The sequence below is a fragment of the Nicotiana tomentosiformis genome, chromosome 8 (genome assembly GCF_000390325.3).
Source record: "Nicotiana tomentosiformis chromosome 8, ASM39032v3, whole genome shotgun sequence".
NCBI classification, from domain to species: domain Eukaryota; kingdom Viridiplantae; phylum Streptophyta; class Magnoliopsida; order Solanales; family Solanaceae; genus Nicotiana; species Nicotiana tomentosiformis.
Window position 1 is genome coordinate 142,502,085 of NC_090819.1, and position 1,559 is coordinate 142,503,643.

Here is a 1,559-nt window from a genome sequence, read left to right on the forward strand (position 1 = left end):
CACGTAATAAAACAGATAATTAAGCGAATTATTAATAGCCGAGCGACCGTGCTAAAACCACGGAACTCGGGAGTGCTCACACCTTCTCCCGAATTAACAGAATTCCTTATCCGGTCTTCTGTATTCGCAGACCACAAATAAGAGTCATTTTCCTCGATTTGGGATTTTAAAATAAATCGGTGACTTGGGACACCATAAATATTCCAAGTGGCGGCTCAGAATTAAATAAGTAATCCCATTTCGAACAATGTCACTTTAATTAGAAAGACTCCCTATCCTTCGGTAAAAAGGAGGTATGACAACAATGCAACATTCACTTTATAGGGAATGCCCTTGTACCAAATATGCTTGCACCATCCAAGTGACATTACTTGGGTAACATTAACATGAAGCAAAGGAAAAACAAGTCACTTGCACATTCCAGAATTCATCAAGCTTTCTCTCGAGTGTGTGGCAATCTTGCAAGTGACCTTCAAGGATTCAAGAACAGAGAACAATATAACGAAGGACCAGTTTCCTGCATTAAGTCATTATATATCCGTAGTTGTGTTGCACCTTTATTAAACTGATTTACTTATAATTCCTACTTAGCTTAGTTAGAAGCATTGTATATGAAATCTTTTGTAAAACCATAAACCTTGTGTTTGTATCTTGGCTAGAGTTAGTCGAGTTGTAAGCTTTGTAATAGAGTTATTACAAATGAGTTTGTAATAAAGTTATTACAAGTGAGTGAGGGATTAAGAGTTTAATTCTTAGGTTACAAGAGTTTGTAATTTAAAGTTTGCTCAGTAGTGAAGTTGAAATCCTACGAGTGAAGGTCCTGGTTTTTAATCCCGTGAGCTGAGAGTTTTCCACGTAAAACTCCATTGTGCTATTTACTTACTGCTGCGTGTGTGTGTATGTATTTTGTGGGAACTAATAGAGAACCATGTTCTCTATATAGTTTGGTGGACCTTTAGTTTCTATCAATTGGTATCAGAACAGGTTCTTTCTATCAGGCTAGCACCTAGAAATGATCCTCATGGCTGCTCTACCAAACTTTGAAGAAGGTCAATATACATACAGACCACCGAGGTTCAATGGACAATACTACGGATGGTGTAAGACAAGGATGCATGATTTTATCATGGCTGAAGATTCTGAGCTCTTGGATGTTATCTGCGATGGAACCTTTGTTCCTATGAAGACCATTGGCAAACCAGCAGTGACAGTTACCAAGACAAGGAAGGATTACAACGATGTTGAACGCAAAGCTATAGAGAAAATCTTTCGAGCAAAAAAGATCCTCGTCTGTTGTATTGGACCAGATGAATACAATAGGATCTCTGCCTGTCAATATGCCAAGGAGATCTAGGAAGCTCTGCAAATGGCACACAAAGAATAACTCAAGTCAAGCAGTCGAAAATCGACATGCTCACCACTGAGTACGAACTCTTCAGGATGAAGGATGATGAGTCCATTCAGAACATGCACACTCGATTCACCTCCATCATCAATGAGCTTCTCTCTCTGAGATAAATCATTCCAAGGAACAAACTTGTCAGGAAAATACTTAGTGT

General features: G+C 38.7%; 1 protein-coding gene across 1 annotated transcript; it reads left to right on the plus strand.

The window, feature by feature from the left end:
• The first annotated feature begins 1,012 nt into the window (after window positions 1-1,012).
• LOC117274665 (uncharacterized) lies at window positions 1,013-1,354 on the plus strand. Its single transcript, XM_033653996.2, has one exon. The coding sequence runs from the start codon at window positions 1,013-1,015 to the stop codon at window positions 1,352-1,354; it is 342 nt and encodes a 113-aa protein (XP_033509887.2).
• Window positions 1,355-1,559: the final 205 nt, after the last annotated feature.

Excerpts from the sequence above, each read along its gene's own strand:
- LOC117274665 (XM_033653996.2), top strand. The coding sequence starts at position 1,013 with ATGATCCTCATGGCTGCTCTACCAAACTTTGAAGAAGGTCAATATACA.